Raw genomic sequence first — 22731 nt, 5'->3', positions numbered from 1 at the left:
ATTCGTTTTGGCTGTTACAAACAACCGATATGTGAACAAAATTAATATACCCTTGTGCACATGTGCGCTCGGGTGTAAAAAAATTTAGCAATCGTGAAAACTCACCATCTCTATCGAAAACCAGTAACCAGAAATCGAAAAAATGAACATAAAAGTGCAAAAATTTATGGAATCAATAAATTTATTTTTACTGACTCTTTTAAAATTTTTTATTAGGTACTTTTAAAAGTTGAGCGCATCTTGAGTTTATAGAACTTTTTATTAAACAAGTAGTTTTTAAGGAAAGAACACAACCGACTTCAAATTTAGGGGTACCGTTGATTTCTTCATGATCCAATCATCGGATCTCTAAACCAAATTACGGGACGACCCTTGAGGTACCATCTTTCCAATAAAAAAAGGATTATTGAAATCGGTTCACGTGGTCAAAAGTTATGTATTCCGGCGTATTGATAACCTCCTCTTTTTTTGAAGTCGGTTAAAAGTGTTTGAGTTCTGTTAATCTTATGTACATAAATAAAGTGCAGTTTATGGATTTTAAAACGTTTATTTATTTATTACATACTGTACATAAACCTTGCATGAATGTATTTTAAAGAGCGTATTATCTGAAGCAAATTTTCAGTATTTTCCGGTGATATATATTCAGAAATATAAAACCCCCCCTAAAATATATTCCTGGGTGCGCCCCTGAATTGGACCATATATGTATGTAAGATAACCTCCGACAATCTGACGAAACTCTATTCAGTGGTTTTTGAGTTTATTCCGAGCAACGAAAACGGCTATCATTTTATGCAAATAGGTATGTAGATAGGACAGTTCATAGCAAAGCTCGTAAAAGCAAAGCTCCATTCTTTGTGAAACATTTAAAAAAATTCTTCAAAATTTTCACATAAATACAATAGTTCAATGGGATTTAGAAATCTAGGAGAAAATGGTTCCCAATCGAATGATATTTGCGCGTTTACGTAAATGTATATCGATCCAGCCTTTCCCATAATTACCACTTTTCGCCACACCTACGGTATTGATAACATATGTAGCTGTGTAGAATTTCAGGACGTTAGGGTAAGCAGTTCCAGAGATAAGCTATATGAGAAGTTCTGTGTGTATGGAAGGAAGGAGCCACGACCCCTTTCCCCCTATTAATTTTTCTTTAACATTTATTATGCACAGATATCGGCCTGTTGTAATTTTATTATTCTCAAGTACTCTCGTTTGATACCCATATGGCAACACTTAGTTTATATTATAAATTTAACTGAATTAAAGTTTTCAAATAAGTGGCAACCCGCTTCAAGAATATTTTCAAAAGTAAGCTTCCTCATCCTCTTTAGTTTAATATTCGTATTGTAATATTTCATTTATTTTACAAATTTTAATGAATACAATTTTTCAATCAGTTGGCAAATCCCCTAAAGATATTTTCAGCATTAAAATTTCCTATCGTCTTTAGTTTGATGCCAATATTGCAGTATTTAATTTATGCTATCGATTAAATTAAATTAAAGTTTTCAAATAGGTGGCAACCTTCCACAAAAATATTTTCAGCTGTAAGCCTTTGTAAATTTCTTTTGACAGCCATATTGCAGTATTCACTTTACCGTACCAATTGACATAAACTGAAATTTTAAACACAGGTGGTAACTCTCTAATTTTTTCTTCTATACTGAAAGCTAGATCTCTAGCGATACATCGGTGAAAACTGCATTCAATTCCATGTTTTCGACTGATGCGCGTACAAATATACAGACAGACAGTGATTCAAAAATTCTAAAAATTGTTTATTTGACTTCTGTAGCTTTAATAAAAACCCACTATATTAATTTTTCTTTAATATCTATAAGGTACAGACATCGACCTGTTACAATTTTATTATATGTATATCTAGATGTAGATATAGATTTCATTTATTTTATCAATTTAATTCAATAAAATTTTTCAAACAGGCAGCCCTCCCTAAAAATATTTTCGGCAATAAAATTTCCAAAACCCCTTCAGTTTGATACTTATATTGCAATATTCAATTTATCTTATAAATTAAATTAAATGTAAATTGTCAAACAGGTGGCAACTCTAAAAAAATATTTTTGGCTGTAAGCCTTCTTCATTATCTTTCTTTTGACGCCCTATTGCAATATTTATTTTTTCTTATCAATTTACTTAAACTCCAACTTTCAAACAGGTGGCAACTCTCTAATTTTTTCTAATCTAATTTTTCTTCCTATATTTTAAGTTAGACCTCTAGCAATACATCGGTGAAAACTGCATTCAAATCCATGCATTCGTTTTCGAGTGATGCGCGAACAAACATACAGACAGACAGACAGTTAGACAAAAATTCTAAAAATGGTTGATTTGGCTTCTGGTGCTCTAATAAAGACCCCCCACATTAATTTTTCTTTAATATCTATAATGTACAGACATCGACCTGTTACAATTTTATTATATGTATAGATTTAACTGAATTAAAGTTTTCAAACCCGCTTCAAGAATATTTTCAAAAGTAAGCTTCCTAATCCTCTTTAGTTTAATATTCGTATTGCAATATTTAATTTATTTTACAAATTTTAATGAATACAATTTTTTAATCAGTTGGCAAATCCCCTAAAAATATTTTAGCATTAAAATTTCCTAGCCTCTTTAGTTTGATGCCAATATTGCAATATTTAATTTATGCCATCAATTAAATTAAATTAAAGTTTTCAAATAGGTTGCAACCTTCCACAAAAATATTAGCAGCTGTAAGTCTTCGTAAATTTCTTTCTTTTGGCAGCCATATTGCAGTATTCACTTTACCGTATCAATTGACCTAAACTGAAATTTTAAACACAGGTGGCAACTTTCTAATTTTTTCTTCTATATTGGAAGCTAGATCTCTAGCGATACATCGGTGAAAACTGCATTCAATTCCATGTTTTCGACTGACGCGCACAGACAGACAGACAGAGATTCAAAAATTCTAAAAATTGTTTATTTGGCTTCTGTAGCTTTAATAAAAACCCACCATATTATTTTTTCTTTAATATCTATAAGGTACAGACATCGACCTGTTACAATTTTATTATATGTATAGATGTAGATATAGATTTCTTTTTTTTATCAATTTAATACAATAAAATTTTTCAAACAGGTTGCAGCCCTCTAAAAATATTTTCGGCAATATAATTTCCTAAACCCTTTCAGTTTGATATCCATATTGCAATATTAAATTTATCTTATAAATTAAATTAAATGTAAATTTTTAAACAGGTGGCAACTCTAAAAAAATATTTTTGGCTGTAAGCTTTCTTCAGCCTCTTTCTTTTGACGCCCATATTGCAACATTCATTTTTTCTTAATAACTTATTTTTATAAATTGAATACTGCGATTTTTTTCCTTCTTTATAGAAATAATCTCACAACGTCTGAAACTACAATATTTAGTACCACTCCAGTGGACACCATCGCACCTATTGAGAAGCCTGCGGAATCAAATCAGTTTGAGTGGGAAACAGATGATGTCTCTTCTACAGCATCAGCCAAAAGTTCCGCAGGCAATAGTCCTGCGTCAACAAGTAGTGCACATCAGTCACACACACAGCAGCAGTGCAAAAAGTCGCGTAGTACCGAAAATAGTGTATCTGGTCTGGCTATAAAGGAAGAGTTAAAGCGATTAAAATTCTTCGAAATATCTTTAAAGGAACAAGTTAAGAACTTATCTTTGCAACGAGATGGATTGGTTATGGAACTGCAGCAGTTGCAAGAGGCCCGCCCTATGCTAGAAAAGGCGTTTGCGGTACGCAAATACAACATATTAGGGCTGTTCAGGATGTTGTGGAAATGGTCTTGGATTTACAGTTGGAGTTTCATTTGAAAACCGTGTGCATTTTATTGTTGTGAATTTACAAATGCAACGCAAATGCATATGCAAATGCACAAGATCCTGAACAGGCCTATTGTTCACTCCACTTTTTTACCCATTTATTTCCTAAATACTACAGCGTACCTTACATCCAAGTATTACACAGCGCGTAAACCAACTGGAACTACGAAATCGTCATTTGCAAAATGCAATCAAGCAACAGCAACAACAAACAGAATCCCTAATGCAGCGTAAGTATAGTGGCGTAATTCAAGTTAGTAAGAACTGGGGCATATTTATTTTCCCTCGTTTACGTTGAGAGTAATAACAACCTAAATTTAATTACCCATCTCAAGTTTTTGTCTATTCACAGTTGCATTTCTGGCATCTAGTTAGTAGATTCAACCTAATCAAACACATCCCAAAGAGCGACTACTGTAATATATATTTTTTTTTATGAAAATCGGTCGGTTGAATATTTGCATGATCGAAAATAATTTTTTATAAAGTAGGAACGGGTAGAATATTATACCGTCGGTCCCTCCAAGAGTAGCACATTTCACTATTCGCGTCGAAGACTAGCACATTTCATTATTTGCGTGGAAGAGTAGCACGTTTCAGATTTTTGAATAGGAAAGAAGCACATTTCAGATTCTCAAGTGGAAAAGTATCAAATTTCAGATTTTCGCGTGGAAGACAAAACTTATATGTAATCAGGGTTGCGTGATTTTAAATAAGTCCAATCACAAAGCCATAAATCAAATTTATTTCTGAATTTAAAGTTGCATCAAATCCTAAATAAATTGTATTTGTGATTTGATTTGTCGACTAAATGAAAAATTAAATTTACTTGTGATTTGATTCATCAACCAAATATAATAATGATCTGTCCGAATAAGAAATCAAATTTATTTGTGATCTGATTCGCCAAGCAAATAAAAAATAACTTTTATTTGTAATTTGATTCGTAGACCAAATAAAGAATACGATTTATTTGCGATTTGATTTGCAGAGCGAATCGATTCGGAATTTTTCAACTAAATAATACTTTTTTATGCAACGCAAATGCGATTTTAAATTTTTGCCAACTTCCAGTTCTACGAAAATTGGCGGGCTTTTCGCGATTTTTGGGATTCTCGAGACTATATCTTTATCTTCGAAACTACTTCCGGATTGAAGTTGGAAAATACTTGAAAATAGTATTTGCGTTGCACAAAAAAGTATTATGTATTTAGTTGAAAAATCACGCATCAAATTCATTCGCTCTACAAATCTAATCACAAATAAATTTGATTTCCTATCTTGTGGTCGTTGTAGCGGCTACAACAACCCCGCCCAGATCGGCTAGTATCTCAGTCGTTGTCGTCAAGCTCAACTAACGGAAGACCCATCAAGACCAAGCGTGCAGCCTCTATAGGGTCTGTCCACAGGGACAGAGGCGTTAGTTGTGTGGGGTTTTCCGGGCATACGAAGAAATGTTTCGTGTCGTGGGGTGTCTCTCCGCTTGCCGGATACTAATTTGGCACATCTGCATCTAATCTGCTCAGGTATGAGTTCAGCCTGCTGCAGTAGCCAGAGTGAAGTTGGGCTGTTGTGATCCGAGTCTCCCGACGCAGACGAAGCTCTGTCTCGTCTACGTCAGGTGGGTGTGTGCCCAGAACGGCATTCACATGTCTGGAGTCTACGTAACTTGAGATTGACTCCCTGTGAATGCCGCTTAGGCACTGCCGGCATGCTGATGGGTCCAGAGGTTGCTTTATGAACCTCTGGATCTCGTCCGTCAGTTCGTATAGATGCCTTCTGGTCAATGTATTTGGTTGACAAATCAAATCACAAATAAATTTTATGACAATCTGAAATGTGCTACGCTTCCACGCGAGAATGTGAAATGTGCTACTTTTCCACGCAAAAATCTGAAATGTGCTATTCTTTCACCCAAATAATGAAATGTGCTACTTTTCCACGCAAAAATCTGAAATGTGCTAGTCTTCCACGCAAATAATGAAATGTGCTACTTTTCCATGCAAAAATCTGAAATGCGCTACTCTTCCACGCAAATAATGAAATGTGCTAGTCTTCCAGGCGAGAACATGACATGTGCTACTTTTCGACGCGAATAGTGAAACGTGCTGGTCTTCCAGATGTGCTAATTTTCGTAGGGAGTGACGATATAAACTAACAACACTTCTAGTCAAAAAAAATTAACAACCTAACACCTACCTACCTAGTAAAGTTAAGCGAAATTTTATGATTTTCGATGGCTCTGAAATTTCGTATTGGAGGGTTTTTTTTGGTGCGAGGAATCTGAATTTGATATTATTTCTGCGATCCGACAAATATATAGTATATTTTTCATACAAAAAACATCAAAAAATTACAGAAAACGGCCAAAAACGATGATTTTTGAATGGAAATGTTCCAAAAGTTGGTTTTGATAAAAATACGTTCCTAAAAATTGCATCGTAATCAGAGAAGCAAAAGGATACCACCCATAAAAAATGTTACGATTTTGAGCAAAAACTCCAAAATTTTCTATGGTAATTACACCTATTTCAAACTGAAACTGAAATGAAAAAAAGAAACGTCAAAAAATGAGCCACTTGGTACGGCACCCAAATTGGTAGAAATGACCAAAAAATATGTATAACCAGATATATTTATACATATTTTCCAAATTATAAATGTTTTCCAAATATGAGCCATTCTTTTTTAAGTCGGATGTATTTCATAAAAAATATTATATCATGTCTCCGATTGGCTTATTTTTTTTTTTAAAAACGTGGTTCAAAAAATGGCCGTTTTGCAAGAACATTTTTCTTTAGGACGAGATGGTTTATTTTGTGAGAATCAACAATTTTTTATAATTTGTTTTCGAAAACTTATGTTGAGATACATTTAGTAGTAAGGTGTTAAAAATCGAGTTTTTGCAAAAATTTAAATTTTATTGCGTATTCCTTTCCAGATATAATATTTGTACGGCAAGACTTTTCTTTAAGGCGACAAACCCCTAAAAATAGGTTTGGCAATTTTAGGACTAAAGTTTGCAAAACGCAGATTTTATTGCGGATTTCGGTAGAAAATCTCTTCGTTAACAACATTTGTTCCACAACTTTTTGAATCAAAGAATATTCTAGAAATGGGCTGGCTATATTAAAACCAAAGTTCAAAAATTTAGACTTTATTGTGGATTTCGCCAGAATATCTATATGGATTGAAAAAGTTGTGGAACAAATGTTGTTAACGAACCGATATTCTGCCGAAATCCGCAATAAAATCTGCGTTTTGCTAACTTTAGTCCTGTAATTTCCACGCCCATTTCTAGGGATTTGTTGCCTTAAAGAAAAATCTTGCCGTACAAATATTACATCTGGCTAGGTATTCTATCGGAATCCGCAATAAAATTAAAATTTTTGCAAAAACTCGATTTTTAACACCTTACTAAATGTATCTCAACATAAGTTTTCGAAAACAAATTATAAAAAGTTGTTGATTCGCACAAAATAATCCATCACGTCATAAAGAATAATATTTTAAAAATAGTTCTCGCAAAACGCCAATTTTTTTAACCACGTTTTTTATAGAGGGTTAAACAAGTATTACGATGGTATAATTTTAAACCCCTAACTTACTGGTCTTCACTATGCAAATGGACTTCAAAAAGTTCAACTATTAATAGCTAAGTTAGCTTTAGGACCCGTTTCTTTAGCTTTAAAACGACGTTAAGATGAAGTCTCTGCGATGAGCAGAACCCGAGATATAACGATTTGAAGAAGTACATGATTAGTCAGAATCACGAAAAAATGCAAACTCTGACAGATCATATCTCCGAAGAAATAAAATATAAAAAAAATTCCTCGAACACCTGTTAGCTTATTTAATGTATAGAACCCATAACAAAATTTTAAGCCAAACGAAAGTGTGACACCAAATTTGGTGTCTTATGAAAAAGAATGTCTCATATACATATTTATGAATGTTTTCCAGATATATTTATACATTCTTTCGAAATATGTATATACATATATAAATTTTTTTCTTTTTCTTTGATGAGATTCCAATGAATTTTTTAGTCATCTTCGTCTTCATTATTTTCTTGTAAATTCCAACAAATATCTCCAAATAGAGCAACCAGCACGGGTGGGACATTTGTACAGTAAAAATGTATTTTCTTTTTTAAATTTAAGTATAAAGTACTCAGCAATTGTAAATTTTGATAAAGCTACACCTACATAATTCACTATTATATGAGTTATTACCTAATACGAAAAAAAAATCCAACTTATTGTTATATGGGAGAAAATCCGAGTTATTCCTTCTGTCACGAGTGGGACACAAAAAAAGAACCTGTTATTGGAGCAGATATATTTTACGGAAATTCTGCGAACTTATTTCACTTTTCTGTGTGAACTTGATGTCTTGAAATAAAAAAAGAACCACGAATACTAACAAAGCAAAAACTTACACAAAAAGTATTGCTTTATTATAAAAAAATCCGAAATTCCTGTAACGGGTGCGAAACGTACGAATTTTTATATAAAAAGGAGCTTTTAATGTGGTCCATATTTTAGATTATTTATTAAAAAATATAAGAAGCCAAGTAGAGACTCAATTCACTCACGTTTTATCTTAGGAGAGAGCAATTAATACCGAAGAAAATGCTTAGCATTTCCCCCTCATCCTCTGCGTTTACCTCAACAACTGTCCCACCCGTGACAGCTACGGGTGGGACATGCTACTCTGTTGAATCATTCTTATCTAACTATATGGAAACGAAAATGCAATTGTGGTAAACATTTGCCAGGATTTTCTAACATTATGTAACAATCACGAAACACAGCCTCATCTTCTGCAATAAAATATAGCAACTTTTAGCTTTTTTGTCACGGGTGGGACATGGCCAATACTGCTTAATAATTTCATATATATGCTTAATAACACTGTGAGACAAATGGTAGGGGTCAGTGATCGGGAAGGGTTCAAACTACCGGGGAAAGTTATATCGGTAAAAAAGAAGTTATACGTGTCCCGGCGTTTCGCTGGGTCACGTCTAGGAATCGAGATATATATATAACTATCATATAGGGGAAATTGTCACCTTTGGTGGTCTTTTTTTGACATAACTCGAGAACCACTAGTCCGATTTTGCTCAAACAAATTTAAAAAAATTAAAAATTACAATTCCTTTAATCTGTTCATATAACGTTTTTCTATATAATCAACAGTTTTGCCGGTAAAAATAAATGTATGAAGAAAAAAAATATTTTTTGCCTAAAATATTAAATTTTTTTAAAACTGTTGATTATATAGAAAAACGTTATATGAACAGATTAAAGGAATTGTAATTTTTAATTTTTTTAAATTTGTTTGAGCAAAATCGGACTAGTGGTTCTCGAGTTATGTCAAAAAAAAAGACCACCAAAGGTGACAATTTCCCCTATATGATAGTTATATATATATCTCGATTCCTAGACGTGACCCAGCGAAACGCCGGGACACGTATAACTTGTTTTTGACCGATATAACATTTCCCGTTGGTTTCATCCCATCCCGATTTTGACTGTCGCATAGTGTAATTTAATATAACACAATAGGAGTATTGTCGAAGTCTTGTACGATGCACGGATTGCCCGAAATACAAAAATACTATTCCAAATCTGCAAGAGTACGAGAGCACTCCATTGCAAAGTGGTAGCATGCATAGGTAGCAAGCAGAGAAATTCTGTATCAAATACAATAACAAGATACATAAAAACCATGAAGTGAGCGAAACAACTAGCACAGGGTCGCATTTATTTAGCTATGCTTTTTTGCAAAATATATACATGGGTTTCGACGTTACATATTTTTCAGCGATAGGAAATATTGTTTCCCATGTATTTTGTTGTTGTGTGTTTGCAAGTTATGCAATCCGTGCAGTCCGTGCTACATGCAACGGCTTTGCAAGATTTCGAGAATACCCCTAATTTTATTAAAAGCAGATGAGTTCTACTATGTATTTTTCTTACCAAACACTTGAATTATGAATCGCAAATTATTTCACAGTACTTTCATCACAACCTATTTGAAACTCACTCACAATATTTACTTAGAACTTGATTTCCAAACGTAAAAAGGGTAATAAAAATACATTTAAAGATTTAATTTGTTATATTTTGGCTGATTCAAGATTTTCACAAATGTCTTATCCACACGTTTGTTAGTTTTATAAAAAAATAATTTTTGTACTAAGGTTCAGTTTCTCATGGAACGAAGGAAAAAAATGTAGTGGCGATTTTTTATGCAGTTAAATTTTTTTTTACACGTAGATCGTGGATCAACAATTTTGCCCCTAAATTTCACATGGCTACATTCCGCCATCTTGGGATTTTAGTTTTTTCGGTTTCGGTTTTTGCGATTTGCAAGCTTATTTTGCATTTTCGTACAAAAAATCTTGAATACAAATTTGTAAAGAACTTAATTTTCCACATTTTTCATTTAGAAAGTAAAATTTGTTTTTTGTTGTAAATCATTAGTAAAAACTACGAAAAATGTTTAAAACGTCACGGTTTATTATGCACAACTTTAGCACAATTATTTATTTTTTTTTTGTACGACGCTTAAATAACGCCCGGGAGCGTTTCAAACATAGCTATTTAAAGGAAGCTGCGTAAAATGCAGTTCCACATCACGTCAACCGGTACAGTACGGTAGCCAAAAGTCTCTAGGACAGATTACAAAGATTTAGGTCTTAAAATTAAAACATAGACGCCCGCCCCCCATTCGAAGACAGTGTGGCCTTTTGGGAAATTCAACATGGCGTCTAAACTAAGCGCAAATTAGGTTTTTTATGCCACCGGAGAACCCAACTCTAAAAAAGAACAAGTAACTGCAGGTTCTTATGTTTTTGAGGCTGCTGATTACGAACCGAAAGCATGATTTTAAAAATTCATAATGGTGAATCCAATATGGCTGCCGAAAAATGAAAATTGATTCGGTCCGCTTGAAACGTTTTCCTCTGGCGTTCTTGGGGCCGATAACAGGCTAACCTAATATTCACGGACGTCGCCAATTTACTGTCAAAAATTTCTCATGCACATACAAGTTGTATGGGACCAACCGAAATTGAACGGCGTGCGTATGATGCTAACTCAATTTCCAATTTTTGTTCTGCGTGACATTTTGATTTGGCGTTTCGCTCAATGAAATCAAATTCAAACGCACGCAAGCCAATTTCGGGTGACGCAAAAAAACAAATTCGACGGCGTACGTACCAAAACGCAAGCCGCGAATATTAGGTTAGCCTAATGTGACCAACTATTTCATAGCTGAAAGAAGTAAAGGTTAGGTTGGGTTAAGTTAACGCTGCGAGCCGATTACGAAATTTCGAATGCGACTAATTTCGATCCCTGAGAGCTCAGTGTTTGTTCAGAAGTGCGAGTCAAAATGCTTCCATCTTGTCTCGCGAAGGTTGGACAATCTAAAAGAAAGTGTGGAGATGATTCCACTTCATCTTCCTCTTGACAGCTGATACAAAAGGATCAGTCGAAATTCCTAGTTTCACCACATGAATATCAATCGCACAATGGCCTGTCAGAACCCCCATCACTAGACCTTGAGAGGTAACGTGGTTTAAAGTGCCCTATAAAAACATTTTCTGCAACAAAAGTACCCGGTTTCCCTTAGCCTAATAGCAATTTGTGCTGCGACAATTCTGTCTGCAATATCCGCAGGTGCCGTGTTTTACAAGTAACGCCTTCTCTAGTGAGTTCCACCAGACTAGGGCTTCTTGAAACAATATAGGCTTAAATCTTGTTTCCTAGAGCTAATTAATTAATTTTGGCGAGAGACCTCACCTTTTACCGATAGCTTCCCCACAGCAGTACAATACAACAGACACCTTTCCTACCCTTTCCTCAATGTTAGTCTTCTACGACAGCCGCCGTAGATCGCCCACTTAGTTGCCTGGTTCAGGTAACTTTGAGCCAGATCAAAAAGGGTGTATAGAAATCGTCCCTTAACCAAAAGTTCCACCTCATCTTCATAGGCGATCACCCGACTAGCGATGGGTAAACTCGATATTCGAAGCTTCGAAATTCGAACTTTAATCGAATTTTAGCTCCAAAATAGCGAATTTTTGAAATCGAACTTTGTGGCGCTAAAATTCGGATAAAATCGAATTTTTATAAAAAAAAATCGAGTTTAGCCTTTATTCGCAAAAAGTCTGTAACTTTCATCTTTCTGACTAAACCTGACATCAATATGTGTGTAAACATGCATACGTATAAGTGTAAGGTGAAATACTTACAAATTTCTTTTGTTCTTGTAAAGCAAAAATTAATCAAAAAATTTGGGGTTGGCTTTCTCTTATGGCCGTTCGTTAAAGGGGCGGTGGGCAAAAAGTAAGTGGGCGTGGCAGCTCTAACCCACCTTTTTGGAGAGCGAATGAACCGCCATTGACAAAAATGCAACACCCGACCACCTAGGTCCCCTATGGTTCACTAGGGACCCCTTAGAATAATTGCCAAAAATCACAATTTTCATTTGCGTTTTATCGATTGAAAAATGTTAAATATTCATTTGCACAATACATTTTTATATACACATTTTTATAAAACACCCAGTAACCAGAATAGACATCAATGGGGCGGCAGCCCCAGGTTTACCACACAGAAAGGGATTTCTAGTTACCTCATCCTTTCCCAAGGTTACATCACTGGGGCGGTAGCCCCAGTTAGGTCACACAGAAAGGAGAATTCTACGTAGTAAGTGTTATAATCCTTCAGCGCGGCCGAAGGCCGCCTACGCAGAAAGGAATTCTACGCAAAAATACTGTGGACGTAAGTAAAAATTGCGATTTTTGGCCATTTTTCTAAGGGGTCCGTAGGGAACCATAGGGGCCTAGGTGGTGGGGGTTGCATTTTTGTCAATGGCGGTTCATGCCCTCTCCAAAAAGGTCGGTTGGAGGTGCCACGCCCACTCCACCTTCGCCCACCGCACCTTTAACGAACGGCCATAATGGAAAGTTTCCCCAAAATTAGTTTCAATACACATTTTGTTAATCTCTTTAACTGAGAGTAAAAAAAAGTACATGATATACATTTTTGGATTTTTCTCTGAAATTTTTTGAGAAAAACATACTTTTTATTTGTATTCATTTATGGTTGTGAGGCTAAGATACGGATAATTAATCACTTTAATGTAAGTTCAATTGAGTCTCTTTTCTGATTTGAGCTGTCATTACAAACAAACTTAAATTTCCAGTAAAAAAAAATTTTGAAAATTCGAAAAAATTCGAATTTGTACCACCAAGTTTCGAATCGAATAATCGAATGGTTGGGCAATGTTCGAAATTCGGTAAAAATCGAATTTCAACCCCCCCACTACCCATCCCTACACCCGACAGCCCAATTTTTCCGGTTCCTCTAGAAGATCGTTTACAACCGCAATCCAGAGCAGGGGAGAGAGAACACCACCTTTTGGAGTGTTCCTACTGCCTCTGCACTGTGTGTAGACGCTCGCCCAATCCGCCGCGACAGTTCTGGCACGAAGTAAACTGTAGACAAGCCTTATTAGGTTGGTTTCAACCTCCAGATTATGAATATACACTTAGGTCTCTTTTTATGCGGTACATGCGTTCCTTAGAAAGCCACATAAAAAATCCGCATAAAAAAGTTTTTTACTTTCATACAAAAACAGGGGATGCGTTCCAGCATTTTCAAAAACCGCATAAATTCAGATACTCCATGTAATAAATTCTAAAAACCCGCATAAAAAATTCAGTGAGTCATTATTGAGCAAAAAGAACTATTTATTTCTCCACTTCAACACTTATTATTCCATGTAAAACCGAACATTAATGAAATAAATAAAATTTTATCTGTATTTTAACCAAAAAAATAAATAAAAAATCCACAATAAATACATTAATTATGTAAGAATACATACAAAAAATTAAAAAAAAAGGTTTTTTCTTAACAGCGGTCGCCCCTTGGCAGGCAATGGCAAACCTTCGAGTGTATTTCTGCCATGAAAAACAGCTTCTCGGAAAAATACAATCGCCGTTAGGAGTCGGCGTAAAACTGTAGGTCCCGCCCCTTTGTGTGACAACATCAAGGCGCACACCACAAATTGGAGGAGAAGCTCGGCCAAACACTAACATATGTGTAAGCGCCAATCTATTATTATTATTATTATTATGTACGAATACAAAGACCAATTATTTATCAGAAGCATTGTCTTTCACATACTGAAAAAAGTAATAAAAACTCTCAAAAAAGCAAAATCGCTTCAGCGAAATAATGGTTTGAAAAACCGCAAAAATTCAAATCCGCATAAAAAGAGACCTAAGTGTACATGACTATTGCCTCTGGAGTGACATTGTTGAAGGCCCCTCGATATCGAAGAAGGCGCTACTGCATAATCATTTTACCAATGTGTGCAGGGCGGTATTCACCGACCTTTTATTGCAATAAGCATATTGAGCTCTTGAAAGACAGTCACGAGGAATCGCGTTTCTTATGTAGAGATCTATCAGTCTCTCTAGCGTTTTAGCAAAAGCGTTTTTAGCAAAAACGAAGAGACGGTAGGCCTAAAATCCCTAGGGGGAAACATGCGAGCCATTTCCGGCCTTTGGGATGAACGCAACACTGACTACCATCCAAGCCTTGGGGATCTACCCGGTCCTCACGCAATTTGCGTATATATGATCCAACCAATTGCACGACACCTTCAGAACCCTTTGCAGCTGCGCAGGTATCAGCCATCGGTCCTGGTGGCTTTAATGGTTTGAACGAATTTATCGCCCAGGCCATTTGACGGTCGTCCAGAAGATCGGAGAAGTACAGAACCTGAGGGGAGATTCTGTAACCAGTTAGCGACAATTTTCGAATCGCTATCGCACGTTTGGACGCAAAAATATTTATATCATGCGTCAAAAAGTGCGATAGCGATTGGAAAATTGTCGCTAACTGGTTACAGAATATCCCTCCTGAAGTACAAAATATCGCAAAGAAGTACATTTGACTGTACTTCGAAGTACGAAGTACAATAGCGAAAAAAGAAGTACTGTACTTCCGAAAGAAGTACGGTTGGTCACGTTAGGTTAGCCTGTTATTACGAATCTCAGGTCAGGTTGGAAAATTCAAAACGGTGGACCGAAAATGGTAAATAAACAATTGGATATTACTATTCGAAGTCTCCTGATGATAACCAGAGTCTTTCGATCGAAAAATATTGATTTTTAAGAATTCTATACCATTTCTTCTAAAAGTCGTTTTCCCCCATATAAAATACAGGTAAAACTTTGATCGCGTTGAGCACTCTCTAAATCAGAGATGGGCATTTTTTGATTTTCCAAATACATGTGATTAGGCTTCAAATGCTGCTTGCTGCAACGTCGACACACGTATTCTATCATCGTCTTCGTGCATCTTACGATAATTGAGGATTGACTGATGCTTCGCTGGTACTTCGGTAAAGCAAATCAAATCCGTTGCTATTGACAGTGTTCGGATGCATTTGCATTAAATCAAGGCACATTAAACAGCTGGTAGTATTAAAGCAAATTGGTAAATTTGTTTGCATCCAGAAGCATCGATCTATTCCTTACAAGGCCCAGTAATCAGGTTTTGGACTCCTGAGTTTGGCAAACGTAACAAAAACTGAGGTTTAACATGCAAATAGATTTTGACAATTTAAATTTGTTAAAAGAAATCAAAAATATTTGACATTTCAGAGATCAAATAATTTGAAAGCAAAAGAAATCAGCTGCTCTACTGCTTCTACCTTTTGAATATATAACACCAAAATTGTGCATTCGCATAAAATAAATAGAAAGTTAGGGATGGAAGAATGAGCAAATAAAAAAAAAAATTAATTTGAAGATATGGTAGTTTTTTAGCTAACGGTAGTAGACATAGTAGAAATGTAATTTACCAAAAAAGGTAGATTATCTTCCGCAAATGTGTTAAAGTCCGAGCACTGGCTGTTAAGGAATACTTCGCTGCTTCGCATACAAACACATGTGTGTGATAGTGTTAGTTTGCCCATTTCTGCTCTAAATACATATTGTTTGATTTCAAAATAAAAAATAGGAGCATATTTTTGCGGTATAGAACAATTCTAAGGGGTGGCGGCATTAAAATTCCGTTTTTACTGTGTTTTTTTTTTACCACTCTAATGTGTACATAAGTACGTGCAGTCACTTTTTGCCTTTTTAATATTCGCATTTTTAAACACAAAAATTCTTAAAAATCGCAACGGGTCTTCCTAAGGATCCGTTACGACGGTATCAATCGGAACCAGTTTGTCACATTTGACCGAACAATTCAACCGAGTGTATAGGCATTTATGTACTTTCTTATGTAAAGAAAATACTTTACTTCGCTACTGCACTTTTAGGGACTCGACTTACACAAGCACCGAATTCTTCTTCAATTAACTCCTCCAGCTCCTTTTAGAAATATTTTATTAAGGCTGTTCAAGCTGAAGAAACTATTCGTCCCCATTTAGTAACTGATCTCCGAAGTCTAGTTTCTACTCAATTTTCAGACAAAGCCCTTGGCTTTGGTTAGACGGCGTAAGAGAATTATGGATAGTTTCACATCCGGTAGATACTCACTCATACAATCACAGTCACTCCAAGAAAAAGCTGTCGTTACAAATTGTTTATTTTCTCTTTTCGAGGCTTTGTCGTTTTCCGTTGTCCGTTATACGGGAAATGAAAACCACTTCTTTATTATCTGAAAATGGGTTTTCGTTTCGACCGATTTTTCTGTGTTCGCCTTCTTCAGCTAATTAAATTGTTAATGAAGTTAGTTTGGGAAAATCGTCTCTAGTCTCTAGCGCAACCACGAGATTTTCATATAATTTGGGCAAGTTAAGGAGCAGCATTATCATATATTTGTGAAGGTATGTATGTAGGTATCAGAGAGCTGCATGCATACACTCAAATTACATTTTAAGTCACTCGCTTTCTTTTCACATCTGCACACATTCGCACTCATTTATTTTCAAACATAACGTGCGATAGCATTGAAAAAACATTGTCGGTTGAGTGAGTAATTCACACTATCAAGTGCTCGATTCAAATAACAAGTGCTTGATTTGAAAAACAAGTGCATGGTATAACTGCTGTAATGAAAGTATCAAAGAAAAAACATTTGTAAAGACAATTTTTGTTAATTTTATTGGTTTCCTAACTGCATATTATAATGCAAAAATATCAACTGATTAAGGGCATCATCATTTGACAAAAGGTGGCATCTTTTGTCAGAAATAACATTTCCAGCAGAAGAAAAAACTCTTTCTGACGATGCGCTAGTTGAAGGAGTGGCTATTACTCTACGACTGAGTTTATGCAGCAGCGGCATTTCGCATTTATGTACCTCGCACTAATTAATTATATTGAAGTCCGTATGAAAATATACCTCAATATTTTCATATCGCCGCAGCTCTGCAGTAGCTTTATCAGTTCTGCTCACAAAGGTAGGTTGTTTAAGAAGACCTGAAAACAGCTCAAAGTTGTCTGAAGGTAACAAAGGTGTATCCGCAATTTGTGGTTCCGTTGTACTGTCAGAATTCTCAGTTAACGTTCTCATAATTTGTAAACATTTCTCTTTTGTGTACCTTTGCTCAGATTCGGTAAAGTTCTTGAACTCTTTTGCTGGCGCGTATAAAAAAGCACAATTTCGTGCAAATCTGCTGTCTGCAACAGCAACTGTTTTTAAATAATAAAGAAACTTATTTTTCAAGTCCCTTATAAAGCCGATGTCTTCTGAGGTAACATTGCATTTCTTTTGTAGACTAGTTATATAAATGTACGTCAGGTGCATAACTAAATAATTTAGTAAAACTAATATATTAAAAAAAAAACTTCATCAATATCCATTTTTTCAAAATGGTCGTATTCTCTTCTAATTGTTTGAAGTCAATGAGTGTCATTCGATTGCTCGACTTGCTTTTCATAACAGCATTTTTCACTCGCTTGACTTGATTTGGAAAGAGTATATCAATGCCATATTTGAAATCAAATGAGTACACTGCAGCTAAACATTGATTTCAAAACTAACTATGAATCTCACTGTTTGTACGGTGTTTCTCACTAACCTTATAGAGTTCACAGCAATGAGTTCATACTGTTTAGATGGAAGTGAGTAAACTCATGCTGTTGTCTGTTAGGTATGTATGTATGTGGCAGATTGCAGTCTTGCCATTACACCTGGGCCTATAATAGGGTGAAAAAATTGGGATCCGACAAGGTGGTGTGGCTCCTCCCATAGGCGTGAAATTTTTAATCAGCCATAACTTCCAGACCATAAGTCACATGGACTTGAAACTTGGTATGCAGCTACGTCAATAGAATATGCTTATAGGCAGGTAAATATAAACCAGTTTGCAAAAGGGGACGTGGCACATTCCATATGCGTGGAATATTTTATCAGCTATAATTTCGGAACCATAAGTCCCACGAACTTGAAACTTGGTATGCAGACATACCAATGGTAGGTGCTTATAGGAGGGTATATAAAAACGATTTTGCAAAAGGGGCCGTGGCACATCCCATAGGCGTGGAATATTTTATCAGCTATAATTTCGGAACCATAAGTCCCACGAACTTGAAACTTGGTATGCAGACATACCAATGGTAGGTGCTTATAGGAGGGTATATAAAAACGATTTTGCAAAAGGGGCCGTGGCACATCCCATAGGCGTGGAATTTTTTATCAGCTATAACTTCGGAACAAGGATGCATTGTAACGTTAATTTTAGCGTTTACCAAAAAAAAATCAATCGTTTCTGTTGAAACGATTCAGATTTTTATCGTTTAGGTAATTATCAAAATAATTCTATTTTGCTTATTAACGAAAAGAAATTCATTCGTTAATTCTGAAGCTGTAGTGTGCATTTAGGTGCTAGGTGTTTATAGTGAGCTGGCAATGGCATACAACAACAACTTTTCGTTGATTTATTTTGTTTCGATGTTAACGATTGATGATTTATTTCGTTTCAACGTTAACGATTGAGTTTTGTTTCGTTAATTCAGCTCTGAAACGAAACGAAATTATTTTGATAAGTTATTTTTGCGCATCAACAAAACGAAATCGATTCATATAGTTTGTTGAGCATCTCTGCTTTGGAACCATAAGTCCCACGAACTTGAAATTTGGTGTGCAGACATATCAATGGTAGGTGCTTATAGGAGGGTATATATAAACGAGTTTGTAAAAGTGGGCGTGGCACATTCCAAGACGCGGAATTTTTTATCAGCTATAACTTCGGAACGATAAGTCTCACGAACTTGAAATTTGGTATGCAGACATATAAATTGTAGGTGCTTATAGGAGGGTATATNCGTGGCACACCCCATAGGCGTGGAATTTTTTATCAGCTATAACTTCGGAACTATAAGTTAAACGAACTCGAAATTTGTTATGCAGACATTTCCATGGTAGGTGCTTTGAGGAGGGTATGTATAAACGAGTTTGTAAAAGGGGCGTGGCACTTCCCATAGGCGTGGATTTTTTTATCAGCTATAAGTTCGGAACCATAAGTCCCACAAACTTGAAATTTGGTATACAGACATATCAATGGTAGGTGCTTATAGGAGGGTATATATAAAGGAGTTTGTAAAAGGGGGCGTGGTACATCCCATAGACGCGGAATTTTTTATCAGCTATAACTTCGGAACTATAAGTTAAACGAACTCGAAATTTGGTATGCAGACATTTCCATGGTAGGTACTTTGAGGGGGGTATGTATAAACGAGTTTGTAAAAGAGGTGTGGCACATCCCATAGGCGTGGATTTTTTTATCAGCTATAAGTTCGGAACCATAAGTCCCACGAACTTGAAGCTTGGTGTGCAGACATACCAATGGTAGGTGCTTATAGGAGGGTATATAAACACGATTTTGCAAAAGGGGCCGTGGCACATCCCATAGGCGTGGAATTTTTTATCAGCTATAACTTCGGAACTATAAGTTAAACGAACTCGAAATTTGGTATGCAGACATTTCCATGGTAGGTACTTTGAGGGGGGTATGTATAAACGAGTTTGTAAAAGAGGTGTGGCACATCCCATAGGCGTGGATTTTTTTATCAGCTATAAGTTCGGAACCATAAGTCCCACGAACTTGAAGCTTGGTGTGCAGACATACCAATGGTAGGTGCTTATAGGAGGGTATATAAAAACGATTTTGCAAAAGGGGCCGTGGCACATCCCATAGGCGTGGAATTTTTTATCAGCTATAACTTCGGAACAAGGATGCATTGTAACGTTAATTTTAGCGTTTACCAAAAAAAATCAATCGTTTCTGTTGAAACGATTCAGATTTTTATCGTTTAGGTAATTATCAAAATAATTCTATTTTGCTTATTAACGAAAAGAAATTCATTCGTTAATTCTGAAGCTGTAGTATGCATTTAGGAGCTAGGTGTTTATAGTGAGCTGGCAATGGCATACAACAACAACTTTTCGTTGATTTATTTTGTTTCGATGTTAACGATTGATGATTTATTTCGTTTCAACGTTAACGATTGAGTTTTGTTTCGTTAATTCAGCTCTGAAACGAAACGAAATTATTTTGATAAGTTATTTTTGGGCATCAACAAAACGAAATCGATTCATATAGTTTGTTGAGCATCTCTGCTTTGGAACCATAAGTCCCACGAACTTGAAATTTGGTGTGCAGACATATCAATGGTAGGTGCTTATAGGAGGGTATATATAAACGAGTTTGTAAAAGTGGGCGTGGCACATCCCATAGGCGTGGATTTTTTTATCAGCTATAACTTCGGAACCATAAGTCACACGAACTTGAAATTTGGTATGCAGACATATCAATGGTAGGTGCTTATAGGAGGGTATATATAAACCAGTTTGAAAAAGGGGGTGTGGCACATCCCATATGCGTGGAATATTTTATCAGCTATAACTTCGGAACCATAAGTCCCACGAACTTGAAATTTGTTATGCAGACATCCCAATGGTAGGTGCTTGTGGAGAGTATATATAAACGAGTTTGTAAAAGGGGGCGTGGCACATCCCATAGGCGTGGATTTTTTTATCAGCTATAACTTCGGAACCATAAGTCCCACGAACTTGAAATTTGGTATGCAGACATATCAATGGTAGGTGCTTATAGGGAGGGGATATATAAAGGAGTGTGTAAAACGGGGCGTGGCACATCCCATAGGCGCGTAATTTTTTATCAGCTATAACTTCGGAACCATAAGTCTCACGAACTTTAAAATTTGGTATGCAGACATACCAATGGTAGGTGCTTATAGCAGGGGATTATATATTATCGAGATTGTAAAAGGGGGCGTGGCACATCCCATAGGCGTGGATTTTTTTATCAGCTATAACTTCGGAACCATAAGTCCCACGAACTTGAAATTTGGTATGCAGACATATCAATGGTAGGTGCTTATAGGGAGGGGATATATAAAGGAGTGTGTAAAACGGGGCGTGGCACATCCCATAGGCGTGGAATTTTTTATCAGCTATAACTTTGGAACCATAAGTCCCACGAACTTGAAATTTGATATGCGGACATACCAATGGTAGGTGCTTATAGGAGGGTGTATATAAACGAGTTTGTAAAACGGGGCGTGACACATCCCAAAGGCGTAGATTTTTTATCAGCTATAACTTCGGAACCATAAGTCCCACGAACTTGAAATTTGGTATGCAGACATATAAATTGTAGGTGCTTATAGGAGGGTATATATAAAGGAGTTTGTAAAAGGAGGCATGGCACATCCCATAGGCGTGGAATTTTTTATGAGCTATAACTTCGGAACCATAAGTCCCACGAACTTGAAATTTGGTATGCAGACATATAAATTGTAGGTGCTTATAGGAGGGTATATATAAAGGAGTTTGTAAAAGGAGGCATGGCACATCCCATAGGCGTGGAATTTTTTATGAGCTATAACTTCGAAGCCATAAGTCTCACGAACTTGAAACTTGGTATGCAGACATCCCAATGGTAGGTGCTTACGGGAGGGAATGTATAAACGAGTTTGTTAAAGGGAGCGTGACACATCTCATAGGCGTGGAATTTTTTATCAGCTATAACTTCGGAACCATAAGTCACACGAACTTGAAACTTGGTATGCAGACATATCAATGGTAGGTGCTTATAGGAGGGTATATATAAAGGAGTTTGTAAAACGGGGCGTGGCACATTCCAAGACGCGGAATTTTTTATCAGCTATGATTTCGGAACGATAAGTCTCACGAACTTGAAATTTGGTACGCAGACATACAAATTGTAGGTGCTTATAGGAGGGTATGTCGTCGCCTGGGTAAAAGATTGTCGTATGTTAATTTCGGTAGGTTGTGGGAAATCGCGATTGAAGTTTGGAATACAATTTCTCAAAAACGCGAAGATAGATTTTCTCCAAAGTCTATGAAAATGTTACTAGTCCACAAAACTCCTAAATTATTTAATTTTTAATTTTTATTATTAATTAGTTTTGAGTTTTTGAAGGATTTTTTTAGTAAAATTTTGTCGTAAGCGTCATTTGTCCACAATTCGACAGCCACTTGTATGAAATACGACAAACTGTGATCAAATTTTCTACTAAATTAACGACACTTTTTACTCAATATCTCGGAAACTAAAGGAGACATACAAAAACGGAGAACGCCATTTCTAAGATATTGATTAGTTTTATATGACTGCATCACTAACTAAATTTTTACTAAATTATCGAAAAAATTGTAGTCGATATCTCGGAAACTAAAGGAGATATCTAAAAACTGATAACACCAATCGAAAGACCTTATTTCAAAATATATAACTGCATCTAAAACTAAAAATCGTAAAAATGGCGCTTACGACAATCTTTTACCCAGGCGACGATATATAAAGGAGTTTGTAAAAGGGGGCGTGGCACT

The 22731-nt window shown here is 35.8% G+C and overlaps 1 protein-coding gene across 5 annotated transcripts in view; it reads left to right on the top strand.

Annotated features, from left to right (window-relative positions):
- Nin (blastoderm-specific gene 25D) overlaps positions 1-22731 on the top strand; it is a 190233-nt gene that overhangs the window by 137516 nt on the left and 29986 nt on the right. For all 5 annotated transcript variants that reach the window (XR_001847194.1, XR_001847193.1, XM_017613288.1 and 2 more), the window contains 2 exons: positions 3394-3781; positions 3987-4098. Coding sequence is in view for 3 of the 5 variants with exons in the window: in XM_017613288.1 (XP_017468777.1) it covers positions 3394-3781; positions 3987-4098 (500 nt within the window). In the remaining 2 variants the exon portion in view is untranslated. The remainder of the gene's footprint in view (positions 1-3393; positions 3782-3986; positions 4099-22731) is intronic.

This window comes from Rhagoletis zephyria, unplaced genomic scaffold (assembly GCF_001687245.7).
Source record: "Rhagoletis zephyria isolate East Lansing unplaced genomic scaffold, Rhagoletis_zephyria_1.1 Rzeph_scaffold_00640, whole genome shotgun sequence".
Classification (NCBI taxonomy): Eukaryota; Metazoa; Arthropoda; class Insecta; order Diptera; family Tephritidae; genus Rhagoletis; species Rhagoletis zephyria.
Note: the sequence above shows the minus strand (reverse complement) of the source record. Positions and strands in the feature narration are given on the sequence as shown.